General features: G+C 34.8%; 1 protein-coding gene across 1 annotated transcript in view; it reads right to left on the bottom strand.

The window, feature by feature from the left end:
- Nucleotides 1-345: 345 nt before the first annotated feature.
- LOC111514812 (myrosinase 1) overlaps nt 346-23415 on the bottom strand; it is a 42703-nt gene continuing 19633 nt past the window's right edge. Inside the window, exons 4-8 of the mRNA XM_074183415.1 lie at nt 13890-13984; nt 8754-9050; nt 6080-6214; nt 2564-2670; nt 346-552 (exon numbers count right to left, since the gene is read on the bottom strand). Coding sequence (XP_074039516.1) covers nt 435-552; nt 2564-2670; nt 6080-6214; nt 8754-9050; nt 13890-13984 — 752 coding nt within the window. The 3' untranslated portion in view covers nt 346-434. The remainder of the gene's footprint in view (nt 553-2563; nt 2671-6079; nt 6215-8753; nt 9051-13889; nt 13985-23415) is intronic.

The following is a 23415-nucleotide window of genomic DNA, read 5'->3' as shown; positions in this document are numbered from 1 at the left end:
CGATTCATTGAGAATCACAATGTTGATTTCTTTATTCATTGTTTGAATAGAAGGCCATTGATATTATATTTAGAAATCCTTTTTCCATATTCTAGGTGATTGGTCGGAGTTGATAACAGATCATTTCCACTATATACATAATTATATTCCATTTTTCTTCAGCCCCCATTAATTTTTAATTTTTGGAGTTATGTTGCGGCATTGTTCACATTTCGAATAAATATATTTTGTACACTTTAATAAATCACCAGTTCCACAGAAATTTAGAGGACATATTCTATGAGTCCTTCGCCAAGATGATTATATTTATAATAGGTATTTGGAATTTTTGAAAAAATATTCAGATTGCTAGGCAATTATCATTTATTATCAATATTTATTTTTAGAGCTATATCCAATTCAGGTGAAGTTTTGCAGTTTTTTGTATCACGTTTTTAAGACAGCGTCAATGTTTTCGTTTTCAAAAATTCGGTTATGAATTTTGCTGATTCTTTCGGAGTCCTTGTCCTCTTCGGATCAGTGAAGTTTACGCTGTACAGACCAAGTTTGGGCCTGTAACATAAAATATTAAATATTTATTCGTAAAATATTTTCTGATGCAAAAATAGTCTGTTCAAGCATTCAGATAATAGCAATGTTATAGGATACATATAAAAAATTGATATGCAATATGAATATAAACTTATCAGATTTCCATCTGATTTTTTTTTAATGATCCGTGATTTCAGTGAAGAACAAGAAAAAAAATGTCACTGAAACTATAAAAACAAGATGTTAAAGTCAGAATGGAATGGAAGAAACAATTTGTTTTGAACAAATTTAATTTTTACGATATATTTGTTTGAATACTACTAAAAAAAACAGAAGCAACCACGTGTCACTTCTTTGTAAAAAAAGAAAAATATTATTTTTTTATATAGGGAAAAAAATCACACAAAAAGTGATACATGGTTGTTTTCGTGTTTTTTGTTAGTATTTAAAAAATATATCGTAAAACTTAATTCGTTTAAAACAAATCGTTTATTGAATAAATAAAGAAAATATAAATGAAAAACAGGTTTTTTCAGAATATCAACAACAAATGCGTTTTTAAGCAATAATTTTTTTTTAAAGAAATTGTTTAGTTTTCAAAATCATAATATTCATCACTGATAAAAATCCTCCTAAAAAGATTTCAAATATCTTATAAACAATACATTTGTTTACAATTTTTTTTCAACAAATTGAGCAACAACTTATGAAATATCATTTTTATGTAACTTTACATTATGAGAATACGAATAAATGTGAATATAAAAAAAATTCATTGCCTTACCGGAATTTTTCAGTCTTTAACGTTTTTGATTATTATTAACAAAGTAGAAAAACTAAATTTTTTAGTTTTTCGAACGGGAATCTTTTTTGAAGGCTTTCAAGAAGTGAACAAAATTTGAGGTTTCCAGTTCAATAATTATCAAGGTTTTTATGTAAATTCAAAACTTATAAAAATTAGTTAATCAACTAGAGTATGTCTAATAAAATAATTGCGGGAAAAAATGTTTTTCCACCGATTTTCGTTTATTCAAGTGTCTAGGACAGTCTCGGAGGTATGTGAATTTGTTTTCCTTAATAATGATATTTAATGGGTTGAAATAATTTTCATTGTTCAAAGGTCCGTATCGGTCAGCGCGTGCGGGACGCGCATCGTCTGTTTTTAGCACTATTTTCGCCTCTAAATTAAAATCATAATATTGGTGATAGAGTTCCGGGAGGTGTGACTTTTTTTTAGTAAATTTCCTCCTCTTTAAGGATCTTTTTTCAAATTTATGATGTCTTCAATACTTTCCGAGATTTTTGCAAAAAACCAACTCCTCTTTTCTTTTTACTAAATTCTTTATAACTTTGCCTGGTTTGATAATCAAAAATATTTTCAAATGCGGTTTTTCCTTTTGGTTGGTAAAGGGATAAAAATGTTCGTAGATAAACAATTTACTTTTATGCCAATGTTTCGGATTTTATTAAATCCATCATCATCCATTCAATAAGTGAACAGTATATGCCAATACATATTGCAAAATTGTATGAACTTTATGAATTTTGCAATATGTATTGGCATATACTGTTCACTTATTAAATTATTTTATTATAGAGCCCTTATGATGGATTTAATAAAGTCCGAAACGTTGGCATAAAATTGAATTGCTTATCTATAAACATTTTTGATCCCTTTCCCAATCAATAGAAAAAAATTGTATATAACTTTGGGATTTTTTCGAGCCCCTCTTGAAACTTTTCAAAAAGTTGCTAGTTGCGGTCATTCCGAATCGATTGAGCCCTGGATCATAATTTTCGGTGCCCTTGAACAGAACTTCCAAAAAAAGGATTTTATGACCCAGACTATTTGTTCCGTTCGAATGATTGATACGATGATACGACCAATATTCATAATATTTCCATTACAGGTTTGGCCTGTTACGCGTATTTTGATATTTCTTCAGCATTATAAATTATTTACATTGACGAGAAGATATTGCAGACATCATATTTTTTATCATTTATCTTCTCAATTAGGATAAGTACTTACGCATAGCCAGATACCCATTCAAAAACATCCATGAGACTCCAAATTAAATACGATTTAATTCGTATTCCATCAACATTAATGGCGTTCCAAATTACATTTAACGCAGACTGAAACAAAGATCAATGATTTGACAATTGATGAGATAAAAATTGGTTCATGATCTGTTACACTGTAAATATAAGAACATTGTAATCGACATTTTTGACGTTATTAGGTGTATTGATTGAAATTGGATGATCAACATGATACTGATAAAATTTTGGAGCTGAACATGTGGACATTTTAGAAATTAATTGGGGACAGCAGGGAGTTGGTGTAGCCTTTCAACAGCCCCTTTCCAGTTAGCACCTGGGAAACAGTTTTCAACTTTCTGAAAAACTAGAAAAACACATAAGAAAGTTTTTTCCCATGATTAATTCACAGAGAATATTTGTTGGTAATGCAAATTCCTAACGAGAACCACAAAAAGTAAGCAGGTATATGTGAGTGTATTTTGAGGCTTCATCGATGTCATCGATGACATCGAAAACTTATTCCGTGACATGAAAAATCGTAATTTATGAATGAAATGTGTGTTTTTTATTGAAATGTTATCTGGATTGGTACTGAAGAGCCTTAACGCAAGTGTCTTACGGCGAAACATCGATGTTTACCACTGAGTATTTGTTTCGAAAAAATTTTTCTCTCGTGTTTATATGAAACTAGCTGTTTCAGGAAGGGTTTTTCTTCCAGATTTGTGTCTGAAAGTTACTTTTTTTTGTATCAAGATGGAGTAATAGAAAGCCAAAAACTTCCTTTTCCAAAAATATGTCTTCTTCTTCTTCTTCAGTGCTTTTCCCAAAGCAAATTTCATCCAGTTATGAATAATCTGTTGTGTGAGAATTATGGTTTCATACTCTTCATTCTTCAAATTTCCTCCCATTCAACTGGAACTTTGGTTAATTGTTAAACTCTTGTTAAATATTCCCTTATTATTCTAGAATTATGTAAAAACCTTCGTTCAACCGTCGTTCAAAATTCCTTTGATTATATTCATATCTTTTATACCGGTCATTTTGCCTTCATTGAAATAGTGTATAAGTAGTTCATTACCTAATATATCGTTGGATGTCGCAGGTTTACCCGAATAGGCCGTGGGATTGAGTATCCAGAAACTTGCTTGTTATTTTGTTGTGAAAATACTGGGATTTGTGAATGTGGTTTCATCAACCTGAATATGTTATTGGCAAAATCTTGTCAATCTTCATTTTTCGTCGAAACTAATTACTAAATCGCAATTTTCATTCCAGATCATCGCAATAGATCTTCTAAATGGTTCGTTTTTTATAATCGTGTAATCTTTATCTCTTATAGATTTCATTATCAGCATCATTCGAAATATTACAGTTTTGTTTTGGCTCATGATTCCACTACTAGATCGATGTGATTTTTTTCAAAATCAATTTCAGAAATACGTTGAGTGAATTATTTAACATCAACGTTGTAGATAAACGTCTGAATCATGCTTTGTTTTTTCTTTAGCGATTCCTGTTTAATGTAGAGTTCGTACAGCATGTATTTTTTGTAATTTCACTACTTAAATAACTTGAGTACGAAGATAAATAACGAACAGGACGCCGGTACTCATCAGTCACAATAATAATAATAATGTTAATTTCAAAAACGTATAAAAAGGTAAAAAATGCAACGAATAAGGCGAAATTTGGATTTTGAACAAATTTCTACTATCTAAATGCAATTGAAGAGAAGATAATTATTTCAGGAAATAGATCGAAAAAAAATCAGCACAAATTTGAAATCTAAGACAACAAAATACAAACAAATCAAACTGAAGAAGATACATGTTCAATGGATAATTGATAATTTAACCAGAAATTTGAAAATTTTGTTCAAATGGATTTTTCTCTGATGAACTAAGTATTTGAAAAAATATTTCCATAACCTTAACAATTGGAAAAATTAGGATTCTATTGTGAAATTATTAGATACAATGTAATCATATGGCAAAATCAACCAGAAATGTATTTTGGGTGAATTTATGAAAAATAAACATCACAAAAAATGCCGTGGAGTATCTAGTTCTATATTCAAAATCTGTTATTGATGTTACTCACAGGCCCAGGCGAAGCACTCTGGCTTACAAAGACAGGCTTGTCGTCCATCAGTTGTACCATCAGTATCACACCGTCAGCGGCCATGGAGATCCTTCTAGATATACCCCCACTCCACAACTGTCAACTACGAACTGCTTCATAAAGTAATGTTCCCGAGTAGAGAGGACTGGATCCTCCGGGAGAAGGAAATATTAAAAGCAGATAGTTGTTGATTCACATATGGATCAAAAACACCTTCCGGTTCTGGTGTAGGTGTTTTCAGTCGTAGACCTGGGACAGAGATACCAACCTGCCTAGAAACCTATGCGGCTGTACGTCAAGCGATAATTTTTGCTATTGAATTGTGTGCGGAGAGATTGGAAGAATCCAATCTCATACACAAGTCAATAAAAATATTCTCGGACAGTCAAGCGGCGTTGAAAACTCTTGGCTCCCACCGAACAACGTCTAATTTGGTAGCAAATTGTCAAAAACGACTCTCCTCGGTAGGAAGACTCAATACATTATCTATGGTCTGGATTCCCGGCCATACTGGCCTGGAAGGCAATGAGGCTGCTGACTCCCTTGCAAAGGAGGGTGCTGCAAGCAACTTCATCGGACCAGAACCTGTCATTGGCATCGCTTCAGGCTTTGCCAAACAAAGACTGAACACCTGGATGGCAAGAAGATTTATGGACTTCTGGAGGAATCTTCCAGGATTGGCTTACTCCAAGGTGTTTATTCACCGTTCGAAGCTTGATACCAAACAGTTGTTGGACTACAGTAGGGATGAACTACGACGTCTAACAGGCCTTCTTACAGGTCACTGTCATTTGAATCATCATATGCAGAGAGTCGGACTGTCGTAAGACAGTGTGTGTCGCCTCTGTTTGGACTGAATCAGGTTTTTAGAGTTCGGCAAAGCCGTACTCTTACCATCTGACCTGAAAGACCACTCACCATACAAATTAATCGGCTTCGTTAAGAAGCTGGGTTTATTTGGTCGAGTGTGAATAAGTGTGAGCATAAACCCTTGCGGGTTGCAGTGGGGGGTCAAATAGACCCACTCACTTTGGACTTAACCTAACCTAACCTACTCACAGAACTTGAAAGGTTCATTTTCGAAAATAATGACAAAACGAAAAAATTACGTAAGATAATTTGCCGTTTGCAGGGAAATCTCTGTAGCATCCATTGAGATTACTAAGAATAACAGAACCTGAAAAGACAATTTTTGCTTGATTTCACTCATAGTTATCGCTCCTGAATATAAAACTAACATAGCATGCAGTATAATCTTTTTGAAAAAGTGATAACCCAATGTGGATACTACAAACCTACTCATTGAAGTTTTGATATATGCTGAAGTTGAAGTATAATATTTTTAATAAGTTTATGATGTTAAGAGCAAGTGTAAACTAACCTTGATATATAAAACTCGGTCAGTGTCATTCAAACCTCCTTGATTATTGTATCCTTGTTCTGAAATGAGTATCACCGGATTTTTGTAATTGTCTTTAATGTTTTTGAGTATTTCTCCTAATCCATCTGTGTAAATCTGTAAAAAAACAAATTGAATTTCACCAGGTGTGGATAATTATACTATTTGTTTCAGGTATAGGGTATAGTGGGATGACCGTGGATAAACAGTATACTAAAGAATTCGTACAATTCGACATGCCACAAATTATGCGTTGATAGACATTGTCCTTATACAACGCATACAACGCACAATTTGCGACGCACCTTAGAGGAGGCCTTCAAAAACACTTGTCGTCATTTAAATCAATAATGAATTCATTGTCCAATCTCCATATAGCCTTTTTCAACTATAATTACATTTTTAATGCTTTTCTGTCGGTCTTTTTCGGTAATATTACATACTTTTTCTTCAAATAACTCTATTACCTTCTTATAAAAAATTCTGGAAAATTATTTTTACGCCTGATGCTTTGTTTCAATTTCCCCAAATCAACTCAATGGGATTGAAAACTCAAAAATAGGAGTCAAGTCTCAGTATGGCGTGTCCATACTTTTCAGCAATACTCTTAAGGGCATACACTTTTTCAAATGTTTTTGTCTGTAAAATTTCAAGTAGTTACTTTTTGGTTTAGTATTCTTCAAAAAAATTGTTATCCATCAAATATCTTTGTATTTCATCTTTCCTCGAATTTTTATTCGGTAATTTGATGAGCTGTCGCGATTGATTGGAAGCGTTGTCAAAAACTTTTAAACTATTCGCATCCAAATTTGGGATCATCCTTTACTTCATCCGCAATGCAGAATGATTAGTCGCGATCCTTTGTTTGCAGGCATGTTAGGCGTACACATTCTCGAACCATCAGTCCACCTGTTCGTAACTGTGTCGTGTCATACCAAGTTTCGTCCAAATAGAAAATTTGCTGTTATCCTTGTCTATATTAAGTTATTTGTCCTAAGTATTTGTTACGGAATTCCACTATTCTTCTGCTTTCCATAGTTACTTGACATGTTTTGTATGTATGGTTTTTTTGGCCTTTGACGGTGCCGACAACTTCAAGAGTGCACAATATCGTTTACTTCGACTATACTTCCTTATCTTAAATTTGAACCTTGTATATTTTGGTAATGATATAATGTCAGTATCATATCATGACAGATAAAATGAACCGTTTTCAGAAAATTCATTCAATTATAACAATGAATATGAATCTGGTTCTTTTTTATGTCTTCAGAATGAGTTTCTAGTACCGAAGACTTTGTGTGATATTTTGAAAATTCAGGCTTCCAAGACTGATATGAATTATAAATTTTTTTGTTCAAAATTTTTGTGAATAAAACAAATGAATATCTCAAAAACGGCTGATAATTGGTATACGTTTGTTATACATACAGTAATACCGCCAGGTATTCGGAAATGTGAAAATGTACAGGGTGTTCCATTATGAAAGATTGAATTGGTTTTGGAGGTATGACAGAAAGTGATGAAAAAACTCCTTCGTTTTCATTCGATAACATTAAACCTGTTTGTGCTAGTTTTCAGAATATGATTCTCATCATGTCCCAGAAGGTATACGTGAATGTTTGGGTAACTTTGAAACTATGAGAGATAGGAAGTCGGTTGAATAAAAAAAAGTTGCAGTTATCGAGGCTTTGTCCACTGGTAAAAATAATTAATAATATTAAGATCGGTTCACAAATATCTATTGAAATCTGTTTTTCCAGTAACCATAAGCTGTCATTCCCTACGAACGATAACCTTCTGAAGTCGAAATGAGCTGAGAATTAACGAGGTCTTACTTCTTAATGTGTGATTCCTATCACAAATACGAATAATTCCATTTCACGCAATTTCTGTTGCTTTTTGAATGAGTACCAAAAAATATTAAGATATTTTTTATCAAAAAATATGTTTGTTTTGGATATTTTGGTGGCGAAACGACTTTTCCAAAGTGTTGTATGTCCGATCGAAGAAACGAACATTTTCATGCCATGGAGAATTCTTATTCAACACAAAATCTGAGGTATCAGTACCTTTTTTCCTTGATTATATGATGCTGTTCAATAAACAATGAGTTTTTTGACACTCTATTTTTTGAAAGAAAGTATTTCAAAATTACTTTGGTTTCAATGCAATGCGAGTACAGTTGAATTTTTCTTTGGAAAGATCCAAAATCAAGGGTTGGAACTTGAGTTTCAGTTGTGTGACCGATGGATTTTTATTTATAGGGTTTTTGGAAAGGTGTATGATAGAGAGGTTGAGTTGAGGTTCGTTCTGTAAACATATTCTGATGGTGGCTTAGAGAATACGAAACGCTGGAATTGAAAAAATTTGGTAACCCTGAATCAACTATATCATATTTTTGGACAAAAAGTATCCGACACATTTTTCAAACAGTAACAGATACCACAAAAACTGAATTGATCGAATTTGGGTTTTTGTCCAATATAATCGTAACCTATCATAATGTCATCAATTTTTTTCACTGATGGGCTGAAATTCGAGAACTACAGGTTGTCTCTATTCAACTGACCCTCTTCTCTCATATTTTAATAGTGGCCACACGGTATTCCAAACAATGTCTATCTGTACATGAAAAGTAAAAGAATCTTTCAACGAACCTTAATTTTTTTTCATAGTTTGTGTTCCATTCGGGATCCTCAAACGGAGTAGCTTCACGATCATTACTGTAACTTGGATTCTGAGAAACATTCCTGTCAGCTCTAACGTAGTACGAAATATAGTTATTCACACCAATGAAGTCAAAAGATTGCCTCAAGGTGATCTGCTGTATTTTGCTGAATTTTGGCAAACGCGATTCCCGAAATCCTTGTTGTAAACTGTGATTTTGAATTCCCTCTTTCATAACAGTCGGATAGTCGCCAAAAACCAGAGGATTCATAAACCATCCAAACTGAAAATAATTTATTTACATATATAGTGATATTCATGATAATTCTGGTTATAATTTTTCATGATTTCTGATTCTATGCTACAAGTTTCTTCCATTACTATTGTATCGAAAAATAACAATTGATTTTGTGTCACTATTATAAAGTAAATTGAACACAACCCTTAACAAAAAAGCATTACAGAAATGATACAACCAAAACAGCAGTGAAACTCAACTTGTGGATACAGAATGCCCTGAAATTCATGAAAGAATTTGAACAATATTATATCAGGTGCCAGACCTCGGAAAAATTGTATTACAGTACATGCCACGGCTGATGGCGAGCTATCGCGAAGATATAGACTCTCCCACCTAAATTAGTTTCAATCAGGGTAGCTAATGAAACATGACTTTTTTTTAATTTCTTTTCATATTTTATTACGTATATGTAGTAGTACAGTTCATTAAAATGTTACATGATGATACACTTTAATGAGTCACTATCTGAATACAAATTTTCTTCATCTTCACTGCTGTTTATGTTTGTGCTGCTATCGTCTTTTAAATTTATAGTCACTGGATTTACGTCTGTTTGAACGTCTGTGAATGTTTTAGTTTACCAATATTTGTTTTTGACAGCAGCCCAAATGAGTTCAATGGGATTTAAATCCGGATGGTAGGATGGAAGTCGCTAAACGTTATGTCCGTGTTCAAGCAGAACCTCATGAATTTTGTATCTAATATGATGCTTTTTATTTATCTTGATCAACTCGTATAATTCGGATTTGAGCATGTTTAGGATGAACATAATACTTTTTAGTGCAGTCACTTCACCATGTCATTTGTATTTAAGGCTGGATTAATTTGGATATTATTGTATGGAGCATTATCGATCACGATTATAGAATTCACAGGTAAATTTTTTTGTAACCATTTACCACAATTTTCAGACTACATTTCTAAATGATGATCCCTGATGTTGTGCCTGATTTAAATATAAGCCAACAATTAGGTATAAACCAATGTCACCTCCTGCATGGACAATAATGAGTCTTGGTTCCTTCACAATATTTCCACAGTTTTGTGGAACATAGACATAGACATATGTGTTCGAGGAAAGGGCGCCTAGTGGACATGTGAAAGTCGCCGAATTGAAGCAAGAATTGGAGAAGAGGGAGCTAGATTGTTCTGGAAAGAAATCAGTACTCCAGAAGAGACTGTGGGATAACTTGACTGAATCAGGAGAAGAGGCCGAAACATATTATTCGAAGTTTCTGGGGGTGATTTGAGTTCAATAATGAGCAAACTCGATGGGAATACCAAATCGTTGAAAGATGAACTTCAACCAAATTCGAAAAGTGGAAGATAATATCTAGAGAATTCGAATAGCTTCAAGGAAGACCTTCTAGAAAATGAGGAAGGCTTAAAGAAAGAACTTTGTTGCGTGGCGAGTCTACTCGAAGAAAGGATTGGAACCATCGAGACAGAGATAGACAAAATCAGGAAGGAAATGAACATGGAAGTAGAGTAAATCAAAGGGGAGATCAAAGATGAAATCGGGGCAGAAATAAAGAGAATGGTAAAAAAATAGGCGATGAAATCAAAGGAAGGTGGAGTTGAGGCAGAATTCACCAAAATGAAGGAAATTATTAGCAAGTTGCAAAACCAATTCGAAGCTGCGGCTAGAGCGAATAGATGGAATGCAGGAGAATAGGCGGTAGGATTAACATTGGCGTTGCGTGTAGAAGCAACGAATATTTTATAAATCCTCATGGCCCAACAACAAGAAGACTATGACCAACTTATAAAGCATCTTGAGCTACGGTATAGGCAGGCCCACCTAGAGCAGTTCAGGCATTCTTTGACGGACTTCGTGACCAAGAAATGAGGCAGGCCTTGACACTAGCTCGTCCCAAACATCTCGTGGATGAACTGGCAAGCGCTCTGGAGTTTGAGGCTGCAAAACAATCCTGCAAGTGCAAGAACAAAGTTCGACCTACTAAGGAAGATGGACAGATACCTGCTGATATTGAGGTCACCATCAGAAAGATAATAGAAGAAGTGTTGCTTGAGAGAAAACAAATAAGATGCTGGGACTGCTACGCACATGCCCAAGCATTCAAAAAACCAACATCGAATCAGGAAAACTAGAGAGGGTCAATGGCAAGGGGCAATTGTCAGCCTGTATCCAGCAAGTCCCCCTTAAAAACGCAGATGCTCTGTCACGGAGATCTTGTTCCGATGACTGCTCACGAACAAAAGAAAAGGGACAACTGGCAGGACAATAAGATTAAGGAAGACCAAGAGAAATACTCAGATCTTGGTTGTCACCGAATGGAAGAAAATTACTCGAAGACCATCGTGGCCGGAGGCAGTAGGTTATTCTCCAGCGGTAGAGTCCTACTGGGCCCAATGGGGTTCTGAAGCGGGTGTTGGAGTCTGAAGACGGTGCAGAAGAAAGGCGCTAGATAGTGGTACACAGGAACAGACGACGGGAGTTGCTCAAAGATATCCATGAAGGAGTCACTGGAGGACATCTGGGAATAACGAAGACCTTCAGAAAGTGAGACAATGGTTTAACTTGGTTAATTGTCAAGCCGACGTCAAGGACTGGTGCAAAAAGTGTGCTGTATGTGCTGTCAGTAACGGAATTCGTATACGACCAAAAGCTCCAATGCGCTAGTATAACGTGAGTAGTCCCTTTGAGAGAATCGCCACTAAAATCGCCGGCCATTCCCAGAGTCCGACCTTGGGAAGAAATACATCTTGGTAGCCATGGACTATTTCAGTAAGGGGACATAAACATATGCCCTGCCCAACCAGGAAGCCTTTACAGTCGCTGACGTCCTAGTAAAGGAATAGATATGTCGATTTGGTGTCCCATTGAAGCTGCATTCGGACCAGGGCAGAAATTTCGAGTCCAACCTGTTCCAAGAAATGTGTAAACTGTTGGACATTCGGAAGACCAGAACTACAGACATCCACAGTCCGATAGAATGGTGGAACGAATGAATGAGACTATAAACCGCCACTTGTCCAAAGTAGTGTTTGACCATCAAAGAGACTGGGACCAGTACCCTCACCTGTCCCTGTTGGCCTATCGTTCGGCAGTGCACGAGTCAACTGGCCAAACCCCTACCAATAATGGGCCGAAAGCCGCGGCTCCCTTGCAATCTGAAATTTGGGACGCCGCCATAACAAGACATTGCGGGGAAAGAATATGTCAGCAAGCTTCGGCAGATAATAGACGACATTCATGAACGAGTCCGTCTGAACATCCGGAGTGCCAGCGATAGAATGAAGAAGGCCTATGACATCGGGACAAATGCTAAAGGATTCGAAACTGGTGACCTAGATTGGCTGTATAACCCTACCGAATCTATAAGCCACCTCGAGAAAAGCCTAGGGTCGTCTATTTTAATAGATTGACTCCTTATGCTAGAAATAACGTACACTCAGACCAACAGAGGATGAAATAACTCTCCAGAAATTCATGTCTTTATAAACGAACGGACAGAAGGTCGTACATTGGGTAACTCAACGAGAGACACGAGAGCTTTTCAAGGTTTCAGTTGATTACGCACTAGCTCGCTGCGTGGCAGAGGATCTACAAATGTCCAGGGGTATCGCTATGATATTCAACAAAAAATTTGGTCAGCTTCAAACATTACGAGAACATAATTCTGAAGTCGGAGGAGTGCTATAGTTGAAGAAGGGCCAGAGAAACATTTTCTACTTGGTGACTAAAAAGCATTCTCGAGGCAAACCGTCCTATCAAGATGTCTGAAGGAGTTTTACAAGACTGAGGAACACGATGCTCAACCAGAATTTTGTGGACTTGGCAATACCGAAATTAGCCTCTGGGCTAGACAGGCTGGATAGAAGAATTGTGAGAAGTATGTTGGAAACGATCTTCATATCCAGCGGCATCAAGATTTTGGTGTGTGGTAATCATCTTACACGACCGAGCATGAAAACTGTGGAGTGTTACTTCCATCGAACTTCACAGTGCATATACAGGGTATCCTGCAGGTATCGACACACGCCAAGGACGACTTTTTGAAGCTAAACGTCTTTAAGAAGGGGGCAATGTTCTGAAGCCGCCCCTGACTGCTAGGCCATCCGACTCATCGAACAAACACAAGACCTCACCTCGAAAAAATGCAGTCGGGAATCGCTGGTAAAATTCTAGTACCGAACCGACTACAGAATTCCAGACAGGACCTTTACCGTTATAAGCCCGTCTTCTCGACCCAGGAGGGCAGTTCAAAAAGTGAATCGAGCGGCTAAATAAGAAATTCAAATAGTGGAAATAAATTAAGCGTTAGTTGCTAAGTGTTGTATTAACATATTAGTTTATGATTATTGAAATATTGTTGGAAATAAATTTGTTCAAAACAGGTAATTCATTAATTTACCACAATACTATTGAGAAATTCGAATCTTTTCTGTCGGGTTCCGACTCTGCGGTCTCATGTCAAGGCACGATGGATTTCAACTGGAAGCCTTCAGTTGAAAAATAGGATTTGAGTCAATCACGTTCTGTGTTCATATATTTGAATACTGTGTTTTTAATGATTGAACTTTCTAACAAATATTCTTGTGGAAATTTTTCGTTATTCAGATAATAAAATTGATACAATTCGAGAATTGATATTTTGTATTTATATCGATGTATTGAGCTGAGAATATTTCGGGAAATAATCTTCACGAATACCAATCCATATGAAAATGTTCTCAGATGAACTCAAAGTTTGTTATTGCTTTGACTGACTGATACGAAAGAAACTCAAATCAGGAGATATTTGGTTAAAACCTAATCAGAACTAATAAATTTATCGAAAATAATATATAACTCACCGTATACTCGTAAACTCTCTCGACAGCTAATTTATCCTCCAATGAATCCGTCGCAGGCAAGTAAGATTGAACACTTAGAGATATTCCTATTTTACCTGAAATATGAATGTTACAGTGGAGGAATTCAAATATTCCATGACTCCACAAAACATGTTCAATAGAACATAGAACTATACCATTTTCATTCAATTTTTATTCGAACGAATTAGGGCATTTCTTATAAGTTAATTATACTTAAGGAAAAAAAACAAGTGCCTACAAATGTAATTATTTCGGAACTCCATAAAACGATTTCTGAAAGAAAATTTATTTTATATCATTGATAAATTTTTAATGTAACTTTTTAAGTAAATAATTCATATTGCTGTTCTTTTATGTTGTTTTGTAGTTACGTACGTAGTCTTTACTATATTTATATACATGTACTAAGACATTACATACTGACATGTTCTATACCCTAATGGGTTCTTTGAAAGAATAAACTGATTTGGTTTTGATTTGAAAATGGGAATCTGGTTTAGCAAAAATAAAAAGAGAATTTCTGTTTCTTCAATAGAGGTAAAGTTAGTAAATAGCCGCAGTGTATTTGACTGAGTTTTTAATACGGCCACCTACAGCAAATTCAAATCCAAGGGTGGATGTGAACATTGACATGCCCTACGCACGTGATATTGAAAATCCCAAGAATTGGCTAGGCTCGTATTCAGAACCAACATCTTGTTGATCGCAAATGCTGTATCATACTTAGGAAAACTTTTTTATAATAACAAGTGAAATGCACAAGTTTTTGCAGTTTACCGGGAAAAATGCAGATAATATGTGTAATATAAAAAGATTTTCATTGGATTTTTCACAGCGCACTCGAGCATTATATGAAAAGAGACGTAATTATTTCTTTATTGATAATTTTTATTTTATGTAAAATCAAAAGGAATATTAATCAAAATCAGTCAACTGGATGAATTTGTCTCTTCATCAGTCTGAATTATCAGTGGCTCGATTTGTGCCTCTATTATGTTATCAAGCTTCCACATCTTTGTCTCGACTTCCGATATCGCATGCCGAACACACTTCTCCCATTTCTCCGCTGTGACTCTTTTCAAAGCTTCATCAAGAAGTACCTTGAGATCTGCAAATTTGAACGTGGTGTTATGCTGAGCTACAAAATTCTTCACATCCGTCCATATCAACTCGATGGGATTGAGCTCGCAGTGGTATGGAGGCAGACGAAGGACCATTTTGTTTTGGCCTGCTGCCATCTCATCGACTATATATTTTTGATATTCAAGCTTGCACTCCTTCACAATTTTTAGTAGCTGTACTCTTAGCATTGAGTCTTCAATGCTAATATTCTTTGATCGCAGCCAATTTTGGATTTCAACCTTCTTTGAAGACGTTGTCGGAATCTTCTCTAACTGTCGCGAATGATAAGGTGCATTGTCCATTATAATCACAGCATTATCCTTCAGATGGGGTAGAACTTTGGAAAACCACTGTTCGAAAGATTCACCGTTCATTTCTTCGTGATAATCTCCAGTTTTCTTCGACTCGAAACACCACAGCTCTTCAGCAACAAACCCATTCTCATTGCCGATGTGACAAATAATAAGCCGTTTTCCTTTACCTGAAATTATGAAGAGGTATGTAAGTGAATAAAACAAATAGGAGGATTAGTTTTCATATATTGAGATTGAGGCAGGTCTTGATATAAATGTAAGTTTACCTGATGGATTTGTTAGTCCGGTGGATAGTCCATCTAGAAAGGCCCTCCTAGATGAGGTCACAGTTTCATCGACCCATACTTTAGGGGTAGTATGACCAGCATCAACCCAGGATTCTTCTATATAATAAATTGTTCTCTGTTGTTCCCTATAATATTTAATTTTGGTCAAATACTCTCTCCTCCATAACACAATTTCCTCTCTATCCAATAATAAACTATTGTGCCCTCGTTTTTTCCATACAAAATTCAATTGTTTCAATACTTTACGGAATGTTGAATGCTCAAAACGTGGCAATAAAACATCTTCATTTATTTCTGTGATTACTTTGTCTATCGTGGGTATTTAATTTCTAAAAAAGTACTCATGCACTTTCCTCCTGATTGCACGTTTATCAGCTTCATCTATTGGTTTTATAATGGTTTGACGATTCTGATTTGTATTCGATTTGGAAAATGTATGATTTTGTTTATATTCCCGTAAAACATTGTAAATCGAAGCGCAACACATTCCAGTTTTATCGGAAACTTTCGATACGACTTCGTCGACAGTCGATGTCTCAATTTCTTCCATCTCTTTCTTGAACACATTGAAAATCACTTCTTTCATCTCAACACTCAAATGTCTTTTTTTGGATCGTTTCCTGGTTGGACTCACAGGATAGCTCACAGTGTCATCAGCAGTGTCTGTACTGGACATCTTGGAAAACAATTTCAAACAATATACTATAACGCACGCCACACAAATACACAAACGACTGATTACAACCCTGTGCTGGTACCGAACTCGACCAAGAAGGCGAATTCACCAATGAACGCTGCCCTTTCCATCTGACACTGGGCGATCACGTGAACATCACGCTTCGGTTTTGTTTTCTTTTACTCTATCTTGGATTTGGATAGACTTTAGGTATTATTTTTTGTTATTGCTTTTGAGTCGTTTTTTTTTTTTGTTGTGAAATGTTCATAAAAGTACATAAGTAAACATTTTTGTGTTTCTTAATGAATACAAGTTGTTTAATTTCAAGCGTTTTTTTTTTATTTCATAAACCCTTCTTCTTGCAACATCAGAGAGACTCGCGAAATGTACCTTGTCCACATTAAATTTAGATTTTGCGCCGCTACCGGTTATTTCAGACAGGCATATAAGAGTTTTGTACAAAGATCAATGAGTTGTCAATTTGTGCTAATGATCATATCTATACTATGTGCTTCCAATGGGATAGTCGACAGTAACATTTGCAGATGCTGGAATGATGAAGATCCTCGTTAGTATTGAAAAGAAACACATTCGCGAACACACCAAAAATGGAATATTTAAACTTGAATTCTAAGGTATCATATAATGAATCCATATTTCACTGACGGTAATCTCAACTCCTTGATACAATTGTAAAAACACGCTCGAAGAAGTCATTTTATGGCGAAACACTTGTTGCGTTTTCGTAAAATCATTTAGTGAAAACCTTACAAAGTGTTTTTCGAATACGTTAATTGTAAACTCTATAATTACGTAACACTTTGTTTGCAATAAGATCGAGCTCCATTTTGTATGTAAACACAGAGACACAAATTGGAAGATGAGTACTAACATATTTATCATTATTGAATTTCTTCATTGGGACATTTGAAATCCAAAGTGTTTTATCACACAGTCCAATTATCTTGATGCATGCATAAATACTGTATGTTTATATTATGCAGTGACTGAATGTAATGTGGAGAAACAATTTGAATATCATAAATGTCTATATGAAATGGAATATATCATTATTCGAACATTCGATATGATAATGACAGGCAAATATCGCACTTATCTTTCATTGCATTTTCTGCACTCAATTGATTGTCATTTTCATTAGACATCTATGTTTTATTTCAGTTTAAACCGTTTCATGGTATGATTCATACTATCCCGATCAAACTTTCTCAAAACAGTAATTATTTAAATCAATCATTTTCATTATTTTTGATTATAGTTTATAAGGAGAATTGTTGCGAATTGATGTTTGGAAGAAGCATACTGTTTCAGGTTTTTGGATCTCACTGCCATGGAAAACTTTATTTATTCTACAGTGTGACACACTTGAGATGAAGACATCACTGTATTTTTGTAATTTTTAAAACAGATATCCTGCTGAAACGACATCGTATTCACTGGAACTTGAGGGTTTTCTGGGTCAGGATATGAATTTGCTAAACGTGGAATGACATAATTTTGGAGTAGTGCCAAATAATTATCGCCATTTAAATTGCTCTCATTGAAAAAGGTACCGATGATATGGTTTCCTACATTCCCTACCCAAACATTAACTATTTGAGGGTATTGAGTGTAGCATGACCGTTAAGAGACAAAGTACACTCATCAGAAAACATAACATCTTCTAATTGGATGATATTGTTATCCAACATGTCCATCATTTGCCCACAAAAATTTATGGCTAACATTGAATGTCTACTCGATGTATGTGGGTTTTCCTCAAACTCAAGCATCATATCTAATTTGAGTTCATCATTCATTGCATTGGCAGCTGATTTTTTTATCTGCTACACATGACCAAGCTCGCGAAGCTGCTTCTGTATTTTGCTTATTGTTCCATGAGATATGAACGGTAAATTAGGAAATTTCTCATGAAATAGGGGAGCTACTTTCTTTTGTGTTCGGGTTTTATCTCCGTAACCAATCATTTGCAAAACTGTTATTTTATGCATTTCTGTTAATCTAATCATTTGTCAGACTTGAAGTTAACGAACTTTGAACTTGAATTAAAATACTGACAACTAATGTAACATACCAAACAAGTTGACGATGCATTTTGAACTAACGTTGGCCCGGAAATTATTTACAGTTTTTTAAAGGATACCATCTAAAAATAACATTGCTATGGTTTTTGCTTACTTTCTTATTAGCAATACCTCAACATGAAATGAGTTTTGAATATATTGCAATAAGTTTTGAGTGTATTTTATCGAATTTTGGTAACCATATGATTTTAATTTATTTCATCTTGATTTTTGCAATAAACTTGGAAGCGATAACATTTCTATATAGAGAATGAAGACACCTTTTAAGCGATATATCACAAGCTTATACTTCCTATTCAAAAAATTGGGGGATGTACCTGTCTTCCGATAGGGGTTAAAGTTAGGGGTAGCATTTTTCCGTTGAAGTATGACAAATTAAAATTTGAATTTGACGTGTTTAGGGATTTTGTTAAAATATGTACCGTAAGCGAAATAATGAATTTATTCCATTTGTATTTTACACACTGTATAAAGGGTACAACTGAAGTCATTGGCTCAGGATAAATCGAAAACGAGCACTGCTCATGAATATCAGAAATGAATACTTCTTCATTACCTAAAGACGCTAACTTGACTTATGAAACGCGCGTCGAAATAACTGCTGCGGTTCTGGTGGTTGGAAACAGTGTTTACTTTGGATTTTCCTAAATATTTTGCTCGTGATTTTTTCACGGTACAGCACCTGTTATTTTCTGTAATTTCTGTTTTTGTATGTGATTTAACAAAAATTCATTATTTGAAAAAGAATTTGCTTGTTTTGTAGTTTTTATTCTCACTATATTTATCTACTTCATTTTTTTGGCAGCCCCCGCTTTCAATAATACAAACATCATCTTAAACTGATAACTCTTATCGTAGTTCTTATTTTTTTGTTGAATTGAAGATGCATGGTATGATCACTCAGATCCCTTCCCTATGTAGAATATTTTATTAACCCAGATATGCCTGAATTATTTTTTTTTTGTTTTTTTTTCAACTTTACTGCTTTAATGTTAACAATTTACCTTCCTTAAGTTAAGAAAAACACATTTCGTTAATTTTTTAGTATTTACAATCTGTCATTTAGGGTGTCCTTAAAAAAGGACAATCGGCATATAGGTAGTAGTGTTATATGTATAAGAAACCTAAATACTAGTTCTAAAGTAACTGATTAGCAAACTAATTTTCAGACCTATGATAGCTCACAAAACACTCCATATGCAAAGCCACGTCACATTTTTCACATCTTTTCTGAACTTTTTTGTGACATACACGACATCGAGTCTGTTTGGGTTGGGATACAATAAAGTGATCTTGGTTATCTAATCTTGATTCAACGTTCTCCAACGCGAAAGATCTTCCCCTTTTTTTCGCACATCGATTGGTTTCCAAGAGCGTCAAAGTAATTTGTCGTCTAGTCGATAGACTGTCAAGTGAACCTCCTTGTAGTCTATGGAGTTGCCATGCGTTCTGTTCGCAAATGTCTATAGTCTATTTCAAAAGAGTGAAGAGTAATAAAATCTCATTAAGTATTCAAAAGCGCTACAGGGTGATCCGTCAATAAATTCTGTCACTTTCCTAGTCCGCATTGCAAAATTATGTCGTTTCATAAAGAGCAGGTAGGTATCACCCTGTTTTAAGGGATTTGTCCATTGTTATCGACGGATAAATACTGAGCCAGAGGCGCGCTAGTGGGATAATTGCCAAAAGAATATGCATTCATAAAAATTATATTAAAGGAAATAAAAATTTAATACAGCAGAACAGTGTTATTAAAAAAATATAAAATGTAACAATAAAATATATACGAACCGAAATCGGGAAATACTCACAAACACACACGAACGAACTTTACGTATTGAAACACTTGTGGGGACTTTAAATCAATTTATTCACAAAAACGACAAGAACTTTACTGGATACGTTATTACAATTTGACACTTGAACAATACTAAAACTGTGAACTTCCCTTAACGTTTAACAACACTCTATTTATACCCTAATTGAATGTTCTAGAGATTACTAGGTACAATTTTCGAGAACCTTCCGAGAAAATAATTATTCAGACTACCCTTAATTCTAAACCCTAACCTAAGCAAAAGTGTCACTGTCACTGATACACTGGTATCTGTCCAGATTGCTTATCCCGCTACAGTATATTTACAATTCAATTAAATTATTCTACATCAGTATAGTCTTCATCCGAAGAACTGTCATCATCCCCTGGTGTTATAATTATAGGGTCAACCACCTGATCGACCAAGTTGTCCAGTTCCCACATTTTATCTTCCTCTTTTAAAACATGCTGGATTGCTTTTTGCCAGTTTTCTGATGTGATTTCCATAATGGCTTGATCAAACAATACCTTGACATCTTTCATTTTAAATGTGGTATTGTGCCTTGCAACATATCCTTTAACTTGTGCCCATATAAGTTCTATAGGATTTAATTCGCAATGATATGGCGATAGGCGCAGCACAGTTACTTTATACTTTTCTGCTACATCTTCTACGGCATATTTCATGAAGCGAGATTTATGTTGTTTTACTATGGCTAGTAGTTCCTTCTTTACTGAATTCGTCTCAAACTGAATACCTTTATTTGACAGCCAGTTAATAATTTCTTGCTTTCTCCAAGCTGAAGTTGGTACCTTCTCTAAGCGCCTTGAATGGTAGCTTGCATTATCCATAACCACGACCGAATCAGCTGAAAGAAATTTTAACATTTCCCCGAAGTAGTCTTCGAAGACATCCGAATTCATGTCCTCATGATAATCTCCCGTCCGGCACGACTCAAAGCTTAACAAACCTTCTTTTAAAAATCCGTCTTCGCTTCCAATGTGAGCAATTATAAGCCTCTTCCCTTTTCCCGAAGGCACTTTAATACCCGTCGAAAGGCCTTCTATGAAAGCTTGGCGAGAACTTGTTATATTTTTATCTTGCCACATTTTTTTGACTATATAACCTTCGTTTATCCACGTCTCATCAAGATAAAAAATTTTCTTTTGCTCTCTGCGGTACTGCTTTATAGTTGTCAAATATTTTCGTCTCCAGCAAACAATTTCATCACTTTCCAGTAATAGTGCCTTTCGATTGTGCTTTTCCCAGGCAAAATTCATACTTTTTAAAGTTTTCCATAAAAGTTTTCTGGATATCAAAGGAATATCGTTATCTTGGCTTATCTCGATAAATATTTTTTCAAGAGTGGGTATTTCCTTTTTAAAATAAAACGAATGAACTTTTCTTCGAATGTCACAATTGGTGTTTTCATCTAAGATTTTTATTGGTCTTCCTGATTTTCTCTTGCATGGACTCACCTGGCCTGATATCTTTCTTTCTCGCAATAATTTAAAAATCGTGGACTGTCCAATTCCAGTCATTCGGGCACATCGCTCAACACTTTCTTGCACAGACAAACTAGGGTGATCGTGTTTTATGCAATCATATACATTTAAAATTATAACTTTTTCGCAAACAGATAGCGGAGAATTTTTTACACTTCTTTTCTTTGGAGTAAATGTCCCCATTTTATAACTTTTTCACTATTTCTATATCACAATATCACTGCCCGTTTAATTGGTGTAGTAACAATTACTATTATAACTCGAATGTTTAAGACACCATTACAATATATTTAAACCCTTTTTCTTAATTACCTGGGTTTAATAGGTATTGCATGATTGGTGGGCAGGGTCAAAAAGGGATTATTATAATGACATGGCACCTCGGAACTAAGTGTTAACCCTTTTTTGAGAAATCATGCTCAAGTATATGAACCCAAATTGCATATTAAATAAGTTTACAAGAACCACTAAAATTAATCTTAATCTTTTTTTAAGAAATTTTACTTACCTAAATACATGTAGGTACTTAGTTTTAGACCAAATTACTTCCCAAAAATGGCCTTTTATTATTATCTATGTCTGTAATTTTTAATTTACTTTAATTATTAAGTTTAATAATCCTAAGATTTGCCTACGCCCATGGACGACAACGAAATTCAGGCAAATTTTATGACACTTCATGATTTATTACTCTACACTCTTTTGAAATAGACTATAGACCATACGTAATTAGACGAAAATACTATTTTTTACCCCTTACTGACGTTCTGTAGAGGCTTACATTCTGGTCGCAACGATCTACTCTTTCCATGAACTTATTATAAATATATAACGGTTGTGGCTGATCTACCAGTCATCCTTTTCTTATCTTTTTGGGAAAACCGTGATACTTGGTGTAATGGCTCCACCGATAAAGTATTGGAAGCAAAATTTACTGCATTGTTATCATCCCATTTGACAATAACTAATTTGGGTAAATTTTCGTTATCTGGACACCCGGCGATTTTGAAAAAAATTTTTGACTGTACTTACGTATTTTGATGCGTAGATTACGAATCCGAAAGAAAAAAGCGGCGCTCTCCCTTATTTAAAAAGTTACGGCCCTTCAAAGTTCAGAAAAGGGCAACTTTTCAGCCTTTTCTTTCACTTAATAAACTATTTAAAAACACAAGCATTCATTCACTAGGTCACCTTCACACCTTATTCCTCCTTCTTTAACACTTTTCACTTCAATAATAAATATTTTTCTTATAAAAAACTTAATTCAAAAACGAATGCTTCTCCTGGTGACATTATTCTATTTTTAGGTTAGTTACTAGTGACATTTCAGAAAAAAAGCGGTTGGTATTTGCCGTCGCCTACTATTTCAAATTCGTAATACACCATCAAAAACCAATTTACGATCTGAAGAATGAAGGTAAAAAACATTTGAATTACTTCAGGAATATGGACTGCATCAGTCGTACCAACCATATCATCAACCTCAAAAACGTAAAATACAGTGATATGTAACCAAAAAGCAGGTCAGTACATTTTTTAATATTTTTATGTTAGATAATGACAAATGAGATTTTGTCGAAACGTCGGTGAAATTAGAAATAATATCACACACACGGAAAACTTCAGATTTCATATATATATATATATATTTTTTATATATATATATATATATATATATA

Source organism: Leptinotarsa decemlineata, unplaced genomic scaffold (genome assembly GCF_025532065.1).
Source record: "Leptinotarsa decemlineata unplaced genomic scaffold, Ldec_3_MD MMD2_tig00026340_RagTag_RagTag, whole genome shotgun sequence".
Taxonomy (NCBI): Eukaryota; Metazoa; Arthropoda; class Insecta; order Coleoptera; family Chrysomelidae; genus Leptinotarsa; species Leptinotarsa decemlineata.
This window is presented reverse-complemented; position numbering and strand designations above follow the sequence as displayed.